Source organism: Solea solea, chromosome 13 (genome assembly GCF_958295425.1).
Source record: "Solea solea chromosome 13, fSolSol10.1, whole genome shotgun sequence".
In the NCBI taxonomy this organism is placed as follows: Eukaryota; Metazoa; Chordata; class Actinopteri; order Pleuronectiformes; family Soleidae; genus Solea; species Solea solea.
In genome coordinates this window covers 7328575-7350332 of record NC_081146.1, presented here as the reverse complement: position 1 = coordinate 7350332, position 21758 = coordinate 7328575, and the positions used below count along the sequence as shown (strand labels likewise).

Genomic DNA, 21758 nt, shown 5'->3' with positions numbered 1-21758 from the left:
ACATCTGCATACGGTTCCCTCATAAACTAATTATATCCCTCTTTCTATCTGATGGTCTTTTACTGTATGTGACGTCCTCGCCTTTCTTCCGCAGGCATCCTCCTCCTCCTTTGGTGTTTCCTTTCCAGTGCTAATGTGTCTCAAATCCTCTTCCTGCAGTTTATCTCAACCTCTAATAGCCACTCTTACACAGACCGAGCAGATCGTCCACTGTAAATATCTTTGTGGTCGTCTTAATGGCACTTAATCTTTCAAACGCGGGACTTTCATCTTTATGCGTCCAAATGACTCCCGTGGTCGTAGATTACTATTATTATTGATGCATCATCCTGCAAGAAGCAAGGCCACATTGAGCTGCTTGGATTTATACTATTAGCTATTTACTATTTGTGCGTTCATTTATGATAATGCATTATACTTTGTACGACATTTTAATGTTGTAAGCCTAAAATCTTCATCATGAAATACAGCTGTAATTGTAAAATCATCAAAACTGAATTGAATGTGTCCTTTGCAGAGCAGACATTTTGACATATTTAAGCAGGAGAAGCACAAACGTTAGTGATCACATTAATGAGGGCTCTGTTTACTTAATGCAACTCAGGACAGTGTGACAGTGAAGCAGCATGCACCCTGAAGAGCTAAATGGACCTCAGCCATCAGTCATTTTATTTGTTCTACACCTGTGATTCTCCTGCTGTAGCCTGTGAAATGGCTGCTGTGCAAAGTGCCAATTTACCACCTCAAAGTGGGCTGTAAAATCTGTTAATTGTGTTTACTCTTTCTGCAAGGAGACAAATTAACAGGCTGCCAAATTAATTAACTCTTTGTGTATTTTATATAAAAATAGCAACACAATTATAGTATATATATATATATATATAGTTATAGTATATTTTAATTAACTGCCATCCTATCTATGTGTGTTTATTATTCCAGAGGCATAAAACTTAATTTCATTTGAGATAAAACATAATAATTAGTTGATTGTTCTTTTTCATTGTGTTTTTTTTCCTTCTTTTCTCAACTTTCACCCCACGGCTGTTTAGGAGGAGACTCGCTTTTTTTTCTCTCCAAATATTTGAATAAAGTTTCCACATCACTCTCCATCACGCGCTCCCTCTCTGTATTGGTGAGAGAGCATGACGCGCGACCTGTACCTGCGAGGGATGCGTGCGTGCTTCATGCCGGCCGGGCATGCGGCCTTTGGGGGAAGGATGATGATGATGAGGGATGCGGATGCCATGGCAACAGGCCGATTGGATCCAGACCATTCATGTGCACATTGATTTATTTAATAATATATTTGCATGCCGCTCGAGCTCCTGAGTGTTGAGTCAGAGAAAGAAGTGAATAGAAGCTGGACTTCGTCGCCGCTGAGCGTCCGTGCGATGCAGCTGCCGCCTCATGGCAGCTCAACAAGTTGTTTTATTTTCGATTTTTGAATGAGGCGTCAGAGCTCACCGCTTTCTCTCTCGGTGGAGCGTGTTTTCATTGAAGTGCAGAGCCCTGTTTCCTGTCATTGGCGGCGTAACAAAGGAGGAAAGGACGCCGGCGCATCCATGTCTGGACACTATGTCATTGAAAGTCGTCAGAAGTGAGGACACTCTGCAGATGAGACAACAGGAGATTTTGGACGTCAGACTCTGAACACTTGACTCAAGTTCTTTTCTACGTCAGTTTAGGCAAAAACCCCGCGGCTGCTGCTGCGCGTGTGGATCCACTGGTGTCTCCTCTGTGTGCGCTTCAGTCTCGGGTGTATAGGCAACATTTCGGCGCGCCTCCCGTCACGATGAGCGTGATTTTTACTGCGCGGATGCTGAAAATGACATGGTGTCGTGAAGTGGGTGAGGACATGGACTACAGAGTATGGATGATTTGACCTGGTCCTCTGTCTCTTGTGTCCCTGCATGTGTTTTAATGTGTGCGTGATTGTGCTTAATGACGATGCGTGTCAGGATGAATCAGTTTGAGAGTCCGCGTGTGCGTGCGTGCCTTTTGTTACATGTGTCCCTTTTGTCCATTAACAACCTGACAGAGGATCAAGTGTCCTTGTCATTCAGCCGCGCGTGAATGTGTCCCCTCACTCTGTCACCTTAGCGCTCACATCACCTCTTACATAATGATATATGGTGAAAATAGCAAAAGCGTGAAAGGGTGAGGGCGAGCAGTCTGGACATATATACTACACAAAAGCAACACCGGCGGCCAATCAGCGGCGAGCTCCGTTATCTCCAAAAGACCAGGAATCCGGTGCCAACATGACCGGTGTCGGAGCGCTGAGGGCGGCTGTGGAGAGGAGAGGGAGGAGGGCCTCGGGCGGAGAGCTGCGTTTCAAGGACAAGGAAGGAGGACTATTGTTTCAGTGACTTCTGTGAGGACAAACCATTTTAGGAGAAAAGAGGTTAAAAGTGGGGCTGCTGGTGTCACTGTCATCAGCAGCCTGAAGGATTTAATGTTGACTCGGGGCTTTCTCCAAGGACATCGAGGTAAGGGAGGAGGTGAGAGGGTGAAGTTGTGAGTGAATGAGCAGACTTTCTTCTACACATCCTCACTTTGTCATTCAGATTTGACACTGACTCACTCACCTATGTAATCTAGCAGGTTCACAGGACTTAACAATAGTTTCCCTGAGGGCACAGGAGTTACAGGTTATATTAACCCTCCCTTCAACCTCCTCCTCCCCCTCCACCCTGAGTTGGGATGGATGGGGTGGCTGGAGGTAAGGGAACCTCTGGGTCGGGGGGTGACAGTCTGCCCAGGCGGAATGGAGGAGGGGAGTGTAAGAGGCGCAGTAAAGGCAGCCTGCCCTCTCCGAGCTACAGGCTGTCACAGGCCTCACTGGAAGGAGAGAAGGGCTCATTTGGGGCAGACAACTCTTCCATAGGTGGTCGTGGACGTCGTCTCTCCATCATGAGCTCCTCCGCCTGCAGGGACGGTCTTCCCTTACGCACGGCGGGCACACCAACCACACCGGTGCCTCTGCCGCCTCCACCGCCCTCCTCCTCTGCCACAGTCCACCCTCCACCACGCTCAGTGGGCTTTGCCTCTTCTCGTGCCGCCTTGGCCTCAACCTCCTCCTCCATGACTGGAGTGATGGTCGTGGCCACTGGTCCAGAGACCACCACCACCACGACCTGCAACACTACTGCAGCAGGGACCCCTGACATTGGGGGTCACTCCGGACTGGGTGGGTTCGGTATGGGGCTGGACGGCGAGGACTACAGCAACTCCAACCAGAGCACCTTCATCCAGAGACAGTTTGGAGCAATGCTTCTGCCAGGGGTCAACAAGTTCAGCCTGCGCATGTTTGGATCCCACAAAGCTGTGGCACTGGAGCAAGAAAGATTGAAATCAGCAGGGGCGTGGATCATTCACCCCTACAGTGACTTCAGGTATGGAGCAACTCACCCGTACAACACTCCATTCATTTGGACAGCCTAACTAAAGCATCATCCCCAAATTTAACCATAAACACTTAATGACTAAATGACTCTACCCTTAACCACATTTCACATCCTTTAACTGGACTCTCAGAAATGAGTTTCTGCCTCATTAGGACCAGACTTTCTGCTTATGAAATATTCAGAAAAGGTTCTTAAAGGGTAACAAAATGACTACACACACCTCTGTATGCAGGCATTACACAAATAGGACAAATTACAAATGACACTTACTGCACATAAAAACGCATGTTGTTGTGCTTAGAAAGCGTGCACATACAAAGTCTAATGACAGACACTTTTGTAGACAGAGTTGCAGGGAAAGAAACAGATCATCAGCCTCTTTGGTTGGTAACAGGGAAATGGGGAGGAGGACAACTGGGAGGAGAGAGACATGCAGGCAGCAGGAGTCTAATTATATTGCTGGTGGCACACAACAGTAGTGTATGTGAGGTGAGGGTTAGAGGAGAGGTGAGCCACTGATTGTTTGGAGAAACAAGCTAAATAATCAGGGGATGTATGAAAAGGTCAAATAAAAAAAAGAGGAGTGGTGTGGATGAGAATTCCTTGAGAGGACAGGAGCATATGAAGAGCTTATAAAGATGACACCAAACAATGAGTTCTCCTTTTGTCAAAGAGAACAACGACTGATCAGGAATCAGTGAGACATGTCCCAGTTTCTGTGGGCAGTGGATGAACACATGAACACGGCTCTTACTCTGGAGAATTCACACATGAAGCTTGATTTTTTTTTTCTCTTCCACCTGAGCAGAACAACCAGCACAACAATCAATATCACCTAAGGAGAAGATAGCAATTGGGGCTTTTCGTCTCTCATTTTTCCTTTGGGATATGTTTTGGATAGAACTGAGCAATTCATTTATGAGTCAATTAACAGCTAATCTAATAATTGCTTTGGTTGTTTTCCAGAAAAAAATTACAGATTTTTCCTTCGGGCAATCTGTTTGTACCTCTCGAAAATATAATTTATTTATTTTTGTATATATATATATATATATATATATATTTTTTTTTAAACTATTTCCTGGTAATATGTTGACAAACAGGTGTGACTTATAGAAAAAGGAACTAGCAGATTTACAGGAAATGGTAATGATAAGTAAACAGAGCCTGATAAATAATTCCTTGATTTTTTAATGGAATATGGAAATATGGAAGGTTAGATTTGTGAATGTCAACATACCTCTCTCTCTCTCACACACACACATGCTTTTAATGTGTTGCTATGGCCCACGAGTCATCCATGTGTGGCAGACATAGACAAAAAATGCAAAACTACACAATTTAAATGTGCAGGTGGACAGCAAGCAGAGGGAGAGGCAGCAGCATTCACAATCTCCAGACAGACTGCAGCAACAATGGATGTCTTGATCCCCAAAGCTCCTGGCCCACTTTTGTCTCATCAGCCACTCATTTACCAAAACACACACAGAATGAGAGTTTTTTACTGTCTGTCAGCGCGATGATCACTTATGAGTCTGCTCACGAGTGATACAGTGCATGAGGGTTGATGAGGAACATAGGGAATGGAAAGCTGAATGAATGGATGGATGGTGGATGAAGGGTCGTGGATGGATGAAGCTCAGTCCCTTCTGCACTTTTTATACTCATGCATGATTACTGGAGCCATTAAGAGTTTCAATTGCCCAGTCAGAGAAATCAATTGGATGATCAATTATGTATGACGTCTTAAATTATGCAAGTTTAGTATGCATTATGCATAATTTAGTCATCCAACTTTTCAGTTAAGTATTTGCGGCGACGTCTGATGAGGACGTTTGTGATGTCACGTTGGGAAGGAAGGGAAGAGAAATAAATCCAATTGACTATTTTGTGTTTTTGAACTCAGTGTTGACCGTGAACGCACCAGCCTCTGTGTGTATACTTGAGAGTCCAGTCTGTCATTATTGACTCTGAAGATACGCTGTTTTTCTCTTCACCTCATTAAGAAAGGTTGTGTCACAGTTGCACCTGTAAGAATCCATAATGGGAGGAAGAGGTGGAGAAGAATGCAGAGCAACTCTCTGACACGTTGAGTGGAACATGGAGGCAATGACAGGGAAATGAGAGGAGATGTGAAAACACAGAGGGGCACAAAGTTTGTCTTGCAACAGACATGCGTCGTGTTCAAACAGCAGTACACATGTAAGAGACATGTATTATATAGCAGACAGTTGCTGTTGTGCTTGTTTATCTGCATGTCTGTCAGGTGATGGGAGGAAATTTAGCTCGGAACAGACATCTGGCCAACTGTGATCTAGGAACCAGTGAGAGGCCACTCAGGAGACACTTGGCCTCAATTACAGTAGAATTAGTGTTTGGTTTGACGACAGCTGAGCAGGTAGATGCAGGTCAGTTCTCCTGCAGCACCTGTTCATGTTCAAAATGGAATACTGATGAGGCCATGGAGAACGACTTTGATTGCATTTGCAATTCCTAAGTGAGTGTGTGTGTGTTATGTACTTGTATGTATATCTTTGTGAGTACCAAAACTCGTGAAACAGGAATGGAGGACATTTTGGGAAAGCGAGGAAAGAAGTAACCAGCACTTGTCTTGCTAACCAGCAAATATTATGATTGCACATTGTTCAGGAGCATACATTAGTGAAATGATGGAATGAAATGATCTTTATTGTCATTATATACAACTGAAATTACACAACAAAGTTTTAGGGTCAGACGGAGGGTTGATCAGAGCCACTGCGACTGAGCGCGCCGCCACCAGGGACCAACCTGACTGAGTGTGTCTAACATTCTAACTCGTGTTTTTTGATGCTGGGAGGAAAAGCTCTCTGTCTCTGTCTCTGTCTCTGTCTCTGTCTCTCTCTCTCTCTCTCTGTCTCTTTCTCTCTCACACTCTGTCTGTCTCAGCCCAATGTTGCATCAGTCCACAGAAAAGAGAGACAGAACTCGGACCTTGTCATAAATTCAGCACAACATGACAAACCTCCAGATCATTCTTGTTGTCCACCTGTCGTCTTCTCTCATCTGTCAGTCCGACTGTTTGGGGAGAGAGTCCAACACTGAGCTCATATCAGCTGCCACATCTCAGCAAACTCTAGTACACAGAGACAGATTCATGTGCAGACACATATTTCATGCCATCCATTATGATTCAGCAGACTAAATCATTTTTCCGTGCACACAAGTTTGTGGAAGTTAGACTAACCATGTAAACATCTGTTGATGGCTAACGGACAGATGGCAACACGGCAAGATTGCATATCATTTGACAGGAATTCAATCAGCAATTTTTTAGGCTAACACCTTTATTAAATCTTTCAGAATTCACTCTGAAATTCTCTTTATTTTCTGGTTTCCTTGGTGTAACAGGTGGGGTCACACACTGTGTTGAGTAAAAGAAACCAGGGCATCACACACTCTGGAGGAAGTCTCTGACAATATCTGAGATGCTTTCTGACACAAGTGCATAAAATAAACAGAAAACACCATGGAAAATTTAGGAGGAGATAACTATTGGGGCTTTTAGTCTCGGGTTTCCTTTCTGGAAAAATGTGTTTTTATTACATCTCAGAGTTGAGATTTTTTTCAATTGAAAAGTGCCAATGTGGGGCTTTTAATTTGAAATACCTCTAAATGTATGCTGATTTACAGTGTGATAGTAGTCACAACCTGGTCAGTCCTTGTCAGAACTTATGGAAAGTTTTGTTTTTATGGCATCTGAACATTGAGAATTCATTTTTAATTTAAAAGTACAAAGTAGGACTTTTAATTTGAAACTTCTCTTAAACTGTACAGTAAAAATGTCTGTAGTATAGTCATAGATGCTCTGAGCACAAAGTCTTTTCCTGAAAGGATAAAATGTAAATCAAGTTTTTATTGCACCTCAAATTTGATATTTTTTTCTAGACACATCTGGAGACCCTTAAACGAATGAAATAATAAAAATATGTTAAAATATAACAAGAAAACATCATAAAATGTATAAGGGATGAAAAACAATGGACAGCTAAATATTGTTTTTATGTGGTGAAAACTTAGGGTTTTTAGTGTTGGACAAAATGAGGGAAATATATACCATATCATTTTCTGCCTTCAAAAAAAGCTTTTTAAAAAGTCCACATTAAAAATAATCTTATCTTAGAGTCAATTACATAATATTGATAAGATAATATGGATAGTAACTGACAGTTACCCAACCTACCATTGTAGTATAATGTGATGTATACAATTGTTCCATATAATCAGAGTTCATAAATTGATTCCTCAAGGTCAACAATACATCTCCATTGCTGAAACAACAGCAATTGCTGTGACTGTGTTGGTGTAAACATTGCCAGTAATTATGAGGTGATACATCTGTTAGAGTATATGACAATGTCAGGGTGTGTGTGTGTGGTGTTTGTAGCAGTGATGACTCATACTTAATCTTCATCAGTCTAGTGGTGGTATCGCACCATGAGGTTGTGTTACTAAATTAGGGCTCAATAGCAATTGATCACAGCGCTGGAGTGTACTTCCTCACAGAAGAGAAGAGAGGGAAACAGATAGGTAGATAGAGAGCTAGAGAGAGTGAGAGAGAGAGAGAGAAAGAGGTGGAAGCAAGAAGAAGCAAGTCATTGATGCAGGTTGGCGTGATGGTTAAAAGGATTAGGATGAGAAAGATGACAGGGCTCATATCCAGATGATTGGATTGCCTCCCCTGTCACTTCCAGCCTCCTAATCACATGACAGATTCCTGTACCTGTATTTTGAGGAGCCTGCGTCAGCCATTAACCGGAGAAACACAGACTGATGAGGCTTCCCAAGGTTACTGATCATTTCTACCTCCCTCGGTTCCTCTTTGTCTGCCTTTCTCCTTTTTAATCCATTTCAGTGCAGTTCTCTTGCGAATTGTTGGACTGAAGGATAAATGATAAAGGATGAACCTTGTGTGGTCAGAACATTTGTGAATGATGGAAGTGGCTCAAAGGAAACATTCATTTACATTATACCTGTTCTACAGGGAGGAAACTTTACTTCTTGTTGCACTGATCTACACTATGTGAGGGCATGTACCTGACCACACTGTGTCAAGGACATAATGTGACATAAGAATGTGTACAAGTACGTTAGATAAAAGCATTAACTTACGTATTTGTCATGGAATTTCAGATAAGACAAGAAAGTCCTTTATTAGTCTCACAGTGGGGACATTTACATTGTCACAGCAGCAAAGACAGTAAAGATAAATGTGAAAGTACAATATAGAAAGATATTAACAATGCGCCTATAAAAAGGTGAATATAATGTACATTGTAGACATTTAAAGCATCATATTTCTCGCTTAGCACATTTATATTCCTGCTATTCATGTTTCAAATTACCTTCAAGTGTGATTGATTTAAATGACTTGGTATTCTTATACGTTATTTTTCTACTACTGAGCCCATATTATTTTTGTTTCTCAAGGAGCAAATGTGGACCAGTCAGGATGTGATGACTTAATTAATTAAACAACAATTAATTAATTAAACAATGATTGTGACACTATATGTTCCAGACCCATCATATTGTACTGTTGTGCAGTCTGTGGAGGAAAAAAACTCAATATTTAACTTAACAATTACAGTGAGTTTATTCACAAATAGAAAACAAAATATTTGACCTGAAATCGAATACACAACAATATTCCATTTAACATTTTTAATATACTGTTTTTTTTTAGTGTACTTCACTGTCACTTATCTGGTGTGAACACATCAGGTCTTCCAAAGTTCACAGCTACAACCTTTTCAGCTATTATCACCTTTGACAAGGAGTTTGTATTTTGCTGAGTCTGTCTGTCTGTCTGTCTGTCTGTCAGATTTTTATTATTACATTTTCCTCGGATGTAGGTTCTGGTCTAAGGAAAAACTGATTTGATTTGACTGACTCTGTGGGAAACTGAGTGACCTTGGTGGAGGTCTGTGCTTTCTGTGCTTTCTCTACTTAATTATTATTATTACTACATGTGCTTTCTCTACTGCAACATGTCAAAATGACATGTGTGCTACAGGCTCATGAGCATCTAACAAAACCAAGGTTAAGAAAATAATAATAAAAGAAATGCTGTGAAAAACACATGTTTACGTGTTTTAAAAATTTTTTTTTAAAAAGGGCTGAACATCCTCTGTCTCTCTCTCATTCTAGATTCTACTGGGATCTGTTGATGTTGCTGTTGATGATGGGAAACTTAATCATCCTGCCAGTGGGCATCACCTTCTTTAGAGAGGAGAACACTCCCTCGTGGATCATCTTCAACGTAGTCTCCGACACTCTCTTTATGGTGGACTTGGTTCTGAACTTTAGGACGGGCATCGTGAAGGAAGACAGCACTGAGATATTGCTGGACCCCAGGTTGGTAGATGCATGTGTACACGTACATTGTATGTCAAAGGTCGGGGGAGTGTGCGTGCCGTGTGTGGTGTGTGGAATATCACCACAGCAGTTCTGTCTCCTTGTGTGTAAATGTTCTCCTCTGGCCATCTGCTGGGTTAGTGTTTACACAAATCAATGTGAAAAGGTGACAGGCAGCCACTGGCAGAGCTTTGTTCAGCGTCCAGTTCTGTTCCTGATGAATATTGATGAGGATCATCTTATGCCAGCCAAATGTTGGAGTTATTGCCAAATGAGAAATGTCTCTGGTCCTCCATCTTATTCTGACTCAGGGCCATCCGCCTGAACTATCTGAAGAGCTGGTTCCTCGTAGACTTTGTGTCATCCATCCCAGTGGACTACATCTTCCTGATGGTAGACAGTCTGGACTCGGAGGTCTACAGGACAGCCAGGGCTCTGCGCATCGTCCGCTTCACCAAAATCCTGAGCTTGCTGCGGCTGCTCCGTCTGTCCAGACTCATCCGCTACATCCACCAGTGGGAGGAGGTGAGAACAGTGGCTGCAAACACAGACGAGTGTCAAAGGGGAAGAGATATTCATTTTAAGTTGTAGTGTGGTCGTATAAGGTATTGACACATCATCAACCCTCACTTTGCTGAGCACGCAGCAGAGCGCACCGGCGTTTTCGTAAAACTGGCCTGGGACCCAAACACTTGTTCTCACTGATAACTTGATTGCCAGCAGGAACAGAAGGAAGTGTTTCGGTAATAGAAGTTGAATCTACAATATTCTAGGAATATGTTGTGTTAGACATCATTTTCTGGCTGAAAAGGGAAGTTTGTGAACTGCTTACTCCCTGCACAAAAAAAATCCAAACACCAAAGTCACAAGATAATGCTTTTTTCTTACTGATGGAGGCAACAGTGGAATAACAATCACTGTGTGCCCTTGTGTAAAACGGTTGATTTTCTCTTTGGTGCAGAGAGTGTGACACAAACTTCAGTTTTCAGACAGAAGGGCTGTCAAGGGTGAAATAAAGTGGCAAACATATTCACAAGATATCGTAGTCACAAATTCTGATTCCCCTTCTGTCCCTTGTGGCAGCCGTGTTATCAGTGAGAGCCACTGTCTGAGTCTCAGCTTTGTGTGTGGAAACAGTGTCACACTCGACAGCATGCTTAGCAAAGTCGGTGCTGTTAATGTGGCAGTATCTCATGCAACCAGTCACAAACAACCCAGTCAGTCTGAAAAACAATGACTCATCAGCTCATATAAGCTTACTGGGAAGAACCTTGTTTTTGCTTTAAATACTGTTCTTTTTAGCCAGAGGAAAGGGCTTGTTAAAATACATTTTGAACAATTCTGAGTATGAAGTCTAAAACGGGGTAAACCTCTTCTGCCCTCTGCACCCATTCTTTTATTTGTCTCCTTTCTCCTTCTTAGATATTCCACATGACCTATGACCTTGCCAGTGCCATGGTCAGGATAGTAAACCTGATCGGTATGATGCTGCTGCTGTGCCACTGGGATGGCTGTCTTCAGTTCCTAGTCCCCATGCTTCAGGAATTCCCTCCTGACTGCTGGGTTTCCAAAAACCTAATGGTGGTGAGTCTCCATCATTCACCCTGTTACCGGCATGTGACTGTTTCACTGGAAGATTTTAGAACAAAAAACATGACATGATGTTTTGTTAGAGTTGAATGAAACACACAAAGCTTTATCTCAGCCTGTTTAAACAGTGTACACAGTATTTATTTCAGATGAAAGCAAACTATCAGTTCTGAAAGGCCTGGTTTTGGGCTATCTATGTGTGTGCAGGGTGAAGTGAGGCTGTTTATCAGATTTGACATTGTTTGCTGCTTATCTGTGTTAATTGGCTCATGCAGCGACATGTCCAATTGGAATATGATCGACTATCATCATCACAAAAATAAAAGAAGATTGTCCAATTAAAATCCTCAACTGAGATCAACACTCGAAAGCCAAGGGACCAGCCGGACACCAGTGATTGTACACAGTCGCACAGCTGCTGTATGAACAGCTGACTCATGTCTCAGTGGTTGCCTGGGTGACGGTTGCTAAGCAGGCTGATGCTGGGATTTTCCCCAGAGAAAGTCCCCTCTGCCTGGACCATTAATATCTTAGTATAATTGGACTCACACACACAACCTGAAACTAAATGCATACGTACACACACATGCACACACACTCCACCAAACCAGATCATGCTTAACCTTAACTGAACTGCAATAAACATTTTTAATCCTTACTTTAACCTAGACTTAAGAAATGAGGGTTCTGCCTCACTAGGGCCAGGTTTTGGTCTCCATGTGGGACTACTGGTCCTGACAAGGTCAGTGTTTAGGTCCTGGAAAGGTCCTAAAGAGGTGACAGACACACACAAACACTCTTATTGAAATAAAAGCTGGTCTTTTTGTCGTCTTTTTAACATTTAATTACATGAAATCCAGCTTTTTATTGTCTGTGTGGTTATTATGCTTTCTACCGTGTTTTAAAGCAGAATAGCTTTCGACTGTCAAATTGCTTGGCGGTTACACACTGTAATCTCCACTCTATTTAGTGAAGTGCTGTGGCAGAGCTCCTCTGCAGAAAAGCATCCTGAAACCTGACTAAAATAAGAACAGTTCAGCATTACAGAGTCTTGATAATTAACACTCGAAACTTCTTTTACTCTTTCTGTCACTCTCTGTCTGTCTCCCACTCACAGAATGACACATGGGGCGTGCAGTACTCCTATGCTCTATTCAAAGCCATGAGCCACATGTTGTGTATTGGGTATGGTGCACAGGCTCCAGAGGGGATGACAGATGTGTGGCTCACCATGCTCAGTATGATCGTAGGTGCCACCTGCTATGCTATGTTCATCGGCCATGCCACCGCTCTGATCCAGTCACTGGACTCCTCAAGACGACAATATCAGGAAAAGGTGAAACATCATGCTCTCCCATCTGTCACTTCATTCATCTCTCCTCACACCTTTTCACAGCCCAGCCACCACACCTGATTGAGTCAAATTATCTTGCAAAAACAACATGAACAAAAGTGTTTTACATTAAATTTAACTATAAATAATAAACTCACATCCAGCTCACCACTGATACCAAGCGTCCATGTCTTAAGCTTGTTCCCGGTGATGGGGCTGACTATGTGTCAGTATCTCACACAACAACACACAGAAAAAACTTAAAGAACTGTCCCTTTAAGCGTCCATCCACCCATTCCCGGTGTGGTTGTATGCATCTGTGACCCCGTGTATATGTGTGTGATTGCAGTACAAGCAGGTGGAGCAGTACATGTCGTTCCATAAGCTTCCTGGAGATGTTCGGCAAAAGATCCACGAGTACTATGAACACCGCTTCCAGGGGAAGATGTTTGATGAGGAGAACATCCTGGGAGAACTTAGTGAGCCACTTAAAGAGGTAAAAAAAAGTCACAAACAGCTGCTTGTCCAAACAAACAAACCATAAACGCTGTTTCCAAATTTCTCAGACCCCCCTTCTCTCTTCCGTTAGGAAATTGTCAGCTTTAACTGCCGGAGCCTGGTGGCTAACATGCCGCTGTTTGCCAATGCCGATCCCAACTTTGTGACTGCGGTGCTGACGAAGCTCCGCTTTGAAGTGTTTCAGCCTAATGACTTCATTATCCGCGAGGGCACAGTTGGACGGAAGATGTACTTCATCCAACATGGGCGAGTCAGTGTGCTGACCCGTGGTAACAAGGAAACCAAGCTGAGCGATGGGTCTTACTTTGGAGGTGAGGACACAGGGTTCCTGCATTAGATGAAATGATGAAGATTATTGTGGTTCTTTATATACGATTGACTTGAATTATCTCACTGCAAATTCTCTGTTTGTGTCCTCTCCCTTTTCCTTTGCCCACATTTAGAGATCTGTTTGTTGACACGTGGACGGAGGACAGCCAGTGTCCGGGCAGATACTTACTGTCGCTTGTACTCTCTCAGTGTGGATAGCTTTAACGAGGTGCTGGAGGAACATCCGATGATGCGGCGTGCCTTTGAAACTGTCGCGGTTGACCGTCTGGACCGCATTGGTAATGTTGTGGATTGCAGCATAAGTTTTTATCAGCATTTTATCTTTGCAGTGACTTGCAGTTTTCCATTGAGCTGTATAATTCTGCTGTGACCTTGACAAACACTGGCAAACATATTCTCCATCCAATTCTATTGCAATTGTAAGGCTCTTTGTCAAGCATGTCATCCAAGGAAACTTTGAAAATCATCCTTGAAAGCAAGCTGAGAGAAATAAAAGCTGAAATAAAGAATAAGAAATGTTCTCGGAAAGAAAAGCCTTCAGGCTAAGACTCTAGCTGTCTGTTGTGCATTCAGTGGATAATTCTGCTTTCAGATTCTTATTTTTACACCTAAAATCTCTGAATGTCTCCATTTTCTCCACTACAGGTAGGAAGAACTCCATGCTCATGAGGAAATCATCTCAGGCCGGCTCACTTGGGGGCAGCATGGGTCGTGGTGGCCGGGGTGGAGGGGGTCCAGGGGCAGGCGGAGGCCTTGCAGCAGGCAGTCTGGGATCCTGTGACAGCATGTTGGTTCAGCAGATTGTCAAACATGACAGCATGCCAGCCATGCAGGACGCCATTGCTGCTGCTGCTGCAGGGAGAGGCGGTGTCATTGGAGGCAGTGGCACAGTGTCTCCTCGGCCACGCCCTGTCATCTGGGCGCCACTGGTCCATGCTCCTCTGCAGACTGCAGCCGCTACCAGTAATGTAGCCATCGCCCTCATGCACCAGCAGCAACAACAACAGCAGCATCTCCAGCAGTTGCAGCAGCAGCATGCACTCAGTGCTGCTTTTTTCCTTCCTTCCCCTCTCATCTCCCCTTCTCCCTCATCTTCTTTCCCTCTGTCACCCCCTCGCGCTCCTGTGTTACAACCCCTCCGACCATCTGTGAGCTCCCTCATTGGGATGATGACGATGGGAGGAATGGGTGGCTTGTCTCCAAGAGGATTTCCTGCCTCCCCATCAACCATGCCCCCCCCTGGTGGAATAACATCACCTCCTATTGCTAAAACACCACCCATGCCAGCTTCCTCTGTCCCAACATCTGTCCAACAAGGTAGGACTCTTCATTACAGCCTCCGTCTCCAGGCAGATCACCCTTTAGTGATACCTGGATCACTTGGAACCCCAACAGGAGGAGGACCACCGACTCCACCCCTCCACAAGGTGCCGACTGCCAACCCTGTAGCTGCCTCTTGTGCCCCAGCAGATGGCAACAGTTCGGTTCCAGGTCAACAGGGAGCAAAAGAAGCTCTGTTACGTCATGGAGGAAACAGCTCTCAAGGTCTGCCAGCACTGGGCCGACTCACCCAGGAGGCCAGGCTGCTGTCTGCCTCGCAGCCCACTTTGCCACACCGCTCATGGGCTAGTGTGCAGCCACACCCTCCTCTCCACCGGAAGGCCTCTGGTGGTAATTTGTTGGCAGCTCCTTTCCTGGCAGGGCAGTTAGCCAGAGGAGGCAGTGCCGGCATGCTGACCTCCAATGTTCCCATACAGCTGATAACAAATATACCAATAAATGCACAAGCACAGGCTACTCTTCCCTTCCAGTCTATTATGTCACAGGGTATATCTGCAAACACAACCACATACACACAATCTGGACCTCACACTGCCTCTGTTCCCACACCCACTGCTACACAAATGCCTTCTGCAGCTTCTAAGCCATCTTCTTCCCCTCCAAAGCAGACCCCCTTTTCCTCTGCTACCTCTTCTCCTGCACCCACCCCATCATCGCCTACCCCCAACCTCTCCCAAGCACCTCGCCCTAAACCAATTCCAATGACCCCCTCTCGCTCCTCCTCTCCCCCTCCCTGCTCCACTCCACCTTCAGCAGGAACAAGCCCATTGTCGCTCTCCTCTACTCCTCGTCCCAAACCAATCCCTACACCTCCCTTGCGCTCTTCCTCCCCTTCTCCCTCCTCCACACCACCTCCATCCTCTGTTTCCACCCCTTTTCCACTACCTCAACCTTATGGGTCCAAATCACCTCTGACCTCTCCTCCTCCATCTTCCTTGCTCACCTCTTCACCACCACAGCCCTCAAGCCCCAGAGCCAAGACATCCAACACGCCTCCTTCTGCTTCTCCATTGTCTGGCCTCAGCCCTGCCCCAACCCCAATCCCTTCTCCAGCCCTGACTCCCACTCATCCCACCCGTACTCGCCGCACCTCTACCACTTCCCAAACTCTTTCGCAAACCATCATACCCGTCACTCTTTCACAGACCCTTGCCTCTACACTGCCCCCTTCTTCAGTCCCTGTTGCAGATGCTCCATCGCTAAGTAAGTCCCAGAGTCAAACAACTTGCCTCCAGCCCTCTGTCTCTAGCTCAGTCCGGGGCCCCACCATCCAAACTTCAGCTCCTACTCCTACTAAAGTAAAATTCTCAGTTCATCCTGTAAAACAACCCCCTCCTGTCCTCACTCCAAGCACCACCTCAGGCTCTGGTCGCTCCACCAAACCAACCACATCAACATTCTCATCTTCAACAACTTTACGCCCAAACCCCAACTCCACAACCACCACCTCCACCTCTCCAAATGTTGTACCTGTCTCTTCTCACAACCCAAAGCTAATGCCAACCACTTTAGCTGCCACTACTCTCTCCCCTGAAATCAACACATCCTCTATCCCTGTTCAGACCGCTCAGGCGTCTACCACTACACCCACCCAGTCAGCACACGCAGTGCACCCTGCCAACACCACCTCACCGAAAGAAGGGAAAAAAGACTCTCAGCTAGAACTTGCCAGAAAAGACTCAGAGGGGCTAAGACACTAATTGCCTGCCAACATGTAATGCAGGAAATGTAGGAAAATATCAGAGGATGCTGGACTTTGTGTTGTGGCTAGTCAAACATATCTGTGTTAGTGATTGTTGTGAGCAGGCAGGGGAGCTGAAGTGGAAATGTACGCAGTAAAAACAGGATTAAGCAATTGCTGATACTCAAAGATTAAAAACAGCAATACATGTGAAACATGCAAGACTCTCATCATGGAATGGGAAGAGACAGTGACAGAAAATAACAGTCTTTCTGCTGTGAAGAAGAATGTGTATTGTGATCTCAAAATGCTGGCAATAGAGCAGACACTTTCTGGTTTCCGCTCCACCTCCCTGTTGCCTCCCATTCTTCACCTTTAAAAATAACTGTAAAATCAATGCCTAAATATATATATATATATATAGTTTCTTTTAATAATTAGGAGGAGTCCACTGTAGTTTTGTTGTCCCAGGTGTGTGTGGTGTTTAGTTTTTGAAGAAGACAAACCTTTTAACCCTACATGTTCACTCTGACGACTTCTGTAAATTGTGTTTTTGTGTGACACACAATACTGCTCTGCTGTGCACTGTAGTTCATTTAATTCTGTTCCACCTGGCTCCCTGTACTGTAAATATGTGCCTCTCTGTGGGTCTGTTGTTATACTTCCCTCACTCATCATCCTCTTTATCTTTCATCTCTTATTTGTTTCGCTGCCTTTCATCTGATTTCACAGCTCTAGTTGCTAACTGCTTCTTTGACTCTCACAGACTCGCTCCCTTTTCCTCAGATTGCCTAACACTTTGCTCTCTGCTGCCATCGGCCTCATGTTCAGTTGGCGGTCTCCTTTCTCCGTCGTCCGATGACAGTGTCGGCGCCATATTCAGTGATGTTTGATGTTTTGTGTGCGTAGCAACAAGGCATTTCTGTCTTAATCCCTGATACCATGTTGCCTAGACTATATTAAAGGACCAAATGTTTTATTTTTTATTTATCACAGCTTTAGCTTTTGAACAGGAACAAAATAGCTAATAATGTTGTCAAAATGATGGTCTGGAGTGTGGCACTGAAGGTAATGATTGTGATAGTATTCATAACAGCCATAGATGGTGATGTTGATGAAGATGGTGTATATTTAGATGAAAGAATAAAGTGGATTTAGATATCATCTTGTGGAGTGTGATGAAATATGAGCTTATTTGTGCATCTGATTGTGTCTTTCAGGCCTGTACATGAGTGTTGTTCTAACACTATAAAGGCTATCATGGGTAAGTATACTGGCAACATAGCAGATGATTTCTAATTCAACTCTAAATTATTTTTCAACACTGTGTGAAATCACAGTTATGCAGCTTGTTGGGATTGTTGCTTAGGATCCCTAGAAGTGTAGCGTCAACAGTGAAGTACTTTGGAAAAACAAATCGTAAGAATTATTAGATTTTATTATTTAAAGTAAAACCTTAAATTGACCCATTTAATCCAAACTGTAATCTGGATTTACTTCCTCTTAAACTGAAATACAACCTCATTAACTTTCAGGCCTTAACTTGATGGGCTTTTTACTATAGTCATTAAAAAAAAACAAAGATTAAATACATTTGGTGTTATATATTATATATATAATATATGTATACATATAATATTTGGTTCAATTTCAATTTCTGAATATTTTCCTACACAAGAGTGCTGTATTTTTAATGCTTTGCAAAGCCTCCCACACACTAGCAGAAAAAAAGATGCAGGAACCAGCCAATACAATATCCCCTGAATGTAACTAGCAGAATGAAGAAACTGTTTTTATTTCAAGGGTTTATGTTTTTATTGTAAAAAATATTCTGAATTTCGGAAATTTGATGTCATAACAAAACAAAATCCTATTTGTCCCCACAATTATTCACTTTTGTTTAAATTTGTTGGAACAGGTTTATTTTCTTCATAACAGATTATATTTTGGACATGAACTTGGTGATTTAGATTTAGACTCATTATCTCTGAGGTTTTGGAAATTTAAATGTTTGGCAACTCAGTTTCAGCAGTGGTGTGTGGTAAAAAAAAATTAAAAATGTGTGATTGTGAAACTGAGTAAGTGTGGCTGTTCTGCCTCTACCTCCTACTTCTGCACTTCCTGTAGTTTAATTCCATATCTACGCAGATGCAAGGTTAAGCTTGTAAATAAATGGATAGTTAAATATCTGCCTCTTGATGAAACATACATGGATGTGTGAGTGAATATAGTCCACATGAGATCAGATCACAGCCACTGCTGCATCTGCTTCTGTCTCCTTTACACACATGGATGATGTATTTCTAACCATGTGTTCACCAGTGGAGGTTTTAGATGAAGAGACACTTATCCAGCAAGTGTCCACTAGATGGCGATGTTACTTTAATAATGAGATGTGTGCGTTTATATAGGAAGAAGTATCAACTTGCACAATATCGTCGTCATTTATTTAGTTTTGACTTTTATAAAACACTTTTTCTTGTCTCACAACAGCATCCATTGAAAAATGACACGTTGGTTGATATACATATATCTCTATAAATATGTACAAACATGAATATACATCCATGCAAAAGTCCACATATGTGCCCATAGAAGTGCAATATACGTGTACATATAATTAAAATTAACCAAACACCTATTTACTGTACTTATAATAATGACATGGAAAAATGGACACAAAGGATAAAAAAAGGAAACTGGTTAAGAATTTTACCTATTTCTTTTTTTACCTTCCCCCAGTGAGTTTGTAAGACAATCCCCACAAATGTGTGAGAAATCTCCTAATAAAGCAAATCTTCACGTCATTCATTCACATCACATCATCAATGTGGATTTGAATTTCTGTCATATCAGGATATTATTAATGTTGTCTTTTTAATTGTATACAATTCTTAATGTGAAACCAGATAATGACGTATTTGTAAATCCCTGAACATGTTTTCAGAGGTGATGTCATACTGGGCTTGTAGCTGAGTGGATGATGATTTGATGGTTCTGCCTTCAAATAACCGATTTACTTTCATTAGACCCATCTCAGCCCATTTAATAAAACCACTGTGTATCGCGGCTGTTGGAAAATCACATAAGCAATTTTTGTTGCTCTTTAAAGTGTATTTGATCCACTCCTTCTGAAATTGACACATCACAGACAGAGCCTTGTTCAATATGTGCCCATTTTACATTTTACATCATCTCCATCAAGCCTAATCCATGAAGCCCCAATCATAAGTTGTTACACCCAGTAGTCATTTCTAAAATGAGGTGGGGCTAATTCATCCTTCTCCTTGAGGGAGTCTCACTCTAGGCCTTTTATTTTACCAAATTAATTTAGAAACAAGCCTGTGTAAAAACTTGAATGTGGATACTGGAACCATTACAGAAAGACAGGAGAAAAGAAACAGTAGTCGTGGTCATGTGTTTCTACTCTGGCTGCTAATGAGAGCCGAAGCATCTCCCATGACTCCATTATCACAATTTGCTGAATATAATTGTGAGGAATTGTCCGTCAAAGTAACACCTGAAACCTTCCCTTCATCTTGTGTCAGATTTTGTTTTGTTGACCTTCTATAGCATCATCACATTTTTCAAGCATATCTTTATCATGAGTGAACAGGAGGATCATTTTTTGAAAAATGGGGGAATTTAAAGTGAAGAGGACAGGCGTCTGTGGAGCGAGGAGGTGGAAGAGGTTAACCAGCCTGGATTACCAGCCATGGAGAGAGGTAGAGGGGATAAACAGGGCTGTAATTGCTGCCTGTAATTCTGGCTCTGAAATAGATTCAGAGAGGAGTCTCTGCTCCGAGGCTGCACTGGAAACTAAACAGCCTGCACAGAGAGTTTGAGGCCCACACAGCTCACAATTCAAGCAACAGTCTGTACATTTTTTCCTTGCAAATTTCCCCAGGTGTCATTGAATCAGCAGCAACTGGACTGGTGGATTTCTTAAAGACATTTCACCTGTTCCTCTGTAAACAACTGAAGAAGCCTCTTAGATGAGAGATGAAACAAAGAACAAAGCCTGTAAGTCCAGTACTCATTTAAAGGCATTTGAACTATGATGTGGATGAACGAGAATCCTGCAAGTTTAATCACTGGAATTGCTGTGATGTTAAATGCATCCATCAACAAAAACAACAGCCTGAAGGCTCTCTGGATTTTATTTTGGCATTTCCAAGCTGCACTACCTTCACTTGACAGTTTTTATAATATCCAGGATTTTAAGTGAAGGGCTTATGCAGAATTTGACACTAGAAAGTAGCAGTGCTACACTGTAGTATGATATTAAAATACTTGAATTTACTTGTGTTTCTCATATTTTTAGACATTTCATATAATCTGGCTTCACACTGCAGACTTGTGGCTATAGCTGTTGCCTCACAGCAAGAGGGTCACTGGTTTGCACCCCTTTCTGTGTCGAGCTGGCATGTTTTCCCAGTGTGAGTGAGGGTTTACTCTGGGTTCTTCTGTTTCCTTACACAGTCCAAAAACATGCAGAGGTTAATTTGACACACTAAACTGACTGTAGGGGTGAATGTGAGAGTGAATGGTTGTTTGTCTCCCTGTGATGGACTGCTGACCTGTCCAGGGTGAATCCCGCCTTTTAGCCTACTGTATGTCAGCCGGGATTGACCCTCATGTGGGGGATAAAGTGATAGACGATTAAATATATTCATATTAGCTTCACGATACATGTCAGAGGAGAATGTTGCAGCTCAAGACATACCAAACGTCTTTCTTAACCAACTAAAAGCCTAAGTTATCGCAACATAATGCAGTACACACACTCTGACTGTGTCCATTTTAAATATATGTATTTTTACTTCTACCTGATAAGCAGCAGCAGCAGAAGTGTAGCTGCAACAATTTCCCCATATTTATGACCTTTCATATCATGGAGGGAGGACTCGGATTGGGAACTAAACCTTTGCTTTATGAATAAGTCAGAGCTGCATATGTATTTTAGGGTCTTTGTCTGGTAGCACAACCACAGAGCAAGCACAGATTTAAGGTTAGGGGGTGGTAATGGGTGGGCTGACTGAGCTCACCACAAAATTATATATAGACTTCCTGCAGCTTCACTTCAAACCCACTGAAACACATTCCAGGAGCAACAGTTGACGAAGATGAGACTCAAACTTTTGAAGGAGCGAGGTGAATC

General features: G+C 43.0%; 1 protein-coding gene across 1 annotated transcript; it reads left to right on the top strand.

Moving 5' to 3' along the window:
* Window positions 1–1231: 1231 nt before the first annotated feature.
* On the top strand, window positions 1232–17769 carry LOC131471827 (potassium/sodium hyperpolarization-activated cyclic nucleotide-gated channel 2-like). The gene is made up of 9 exons (XM_058648600.1): window positions 1232–3395; window positions 9597–9803; window positions 10115–10328; window positions 11226–11387; window positions 12511–12729; window positions 13076–13222; window positions 13316–13556; window positions 13689–13853; window positions 14221–17769. The coding sequence occupies exons 1-9, from the start codon at window positions 2704–2706 to the stop codon at window positions 16614–16616; spliced, it is 4443 nt and encodes a 1480-aa protein (XP_058504583.1). The 5' UTR covers window positions 1232–2703; the 3' UTR covers window positions 16617–17769.
* The last annotated feature ends 3989 nt before the right edge of the window (window positions 17770–21758 follow it).

Bases quoted from the DNA above. Each gene is read 5' to 3' on its own strand.
- LOC131471827 (XM_058648600.1), top strand. From the start codon at position 2,704: ATGGATGGGGTGGCTGGAGGTAAGGGAACCTCTGGGTCGGGGGGTGAC. The intron at 9,804-10,114 runs GTTGGTAGATGC...ATTCTGACTCAG, and splicing joins GAGATATTGCTGGACCCCAG to GGCCATCCGCCTGAACTATC. The intron at 13,557-13,688 runs GTGAGGACACAG...GCCCACATTTAG, and splicing joins CGATGGGTCTTACTTTGGAG to AGATCTGTTTGTTGACACGT.